The following is a 520-nucleotide window of genomic DNA, read 5'->3' as shown; positions in this document are numbered from 1 at the left end:
CCCGTCCTGGCTGTGGCTGCAAACGGCCACGAGGCCCCGCGGGATTTGGGAAGCGGCACTTGGATTGTCCCAGCAGAGCGGGGCTGGGCAGGACCCTCCAGGGAATCTCCAGCTTTTCCCATTTCTCCCAAATCTCTGGGGTCAGACGAGCCCGAGGGGCCAGGGAAGGGTCCGGGGAGGTGGCGCCGGCAGCGTTCGGCTGCTGATCCCAAATTCCCGGTGCAGGGAAGTGGTTTGTGAGCACCGGGAAGGACAACCTGCTCAACGCCTGGAGGACGCCCTACGGAGCCAGCATCTTCCAGGTGGGACAGCCGGCAGGGCTAGGGGCTCCTCCCACATTCCCATTCCAGAGCATCCTGGAGAGAGGGGAGATCCTTCGGGACGGCCGGACTGGTGTCGGGGTGTGGGATGGGGTGGTGCCCCCGACATGGATGCTGCCAGGGAGAGCCTGGAATTCCAGTCTGATGGGTCCTCTCCCAGTCTGATGGATCCTCTCCCAATCTCGAGGGATCCTCTCCCA

At 64.2% G+C, this 520-nt stretch overlaps 1 protein-coding gene across 1 annotated transcript in view; it reads left to right on the top strand.

Moving 5' to 3' along the window:
• The window catches only part of TLE3 (TLE family member 3, transcriptional corepressor), a gene marked incomplete at its 5' end in the record, with an annotated part of 44452 nt that overhangs the window by 41688 nt on the left and 2244 nt on the right, over nt 1-520 (top strand). Inside the window, one exon of the mRNA XM_015638425.3 lies at nt 226-302. Coding sequence (XP_015493911.3) covers nt 226-302 — 77 coding nt within the window. The remainder of the gene's footprint in view (nt 1-225; nt 303-520) is intronic.

The sequence above is a fragment of the Parus major genome, chromosome 10 (assembly GCF_001522545.3).
Source record: "Parus major isolate Abel chromosome 10, Parus_major1.1, whole genome shotgun sequence".
NCBI lineage: Eukaryota > Metazoa > Chordata > Aves > Passeriformes > Paridae > Parus > Parus major.
Note: the sequence above shows the minus strand (reverse complement) of the source record. Positions and strands in the feature narration are given on the sequence as shown.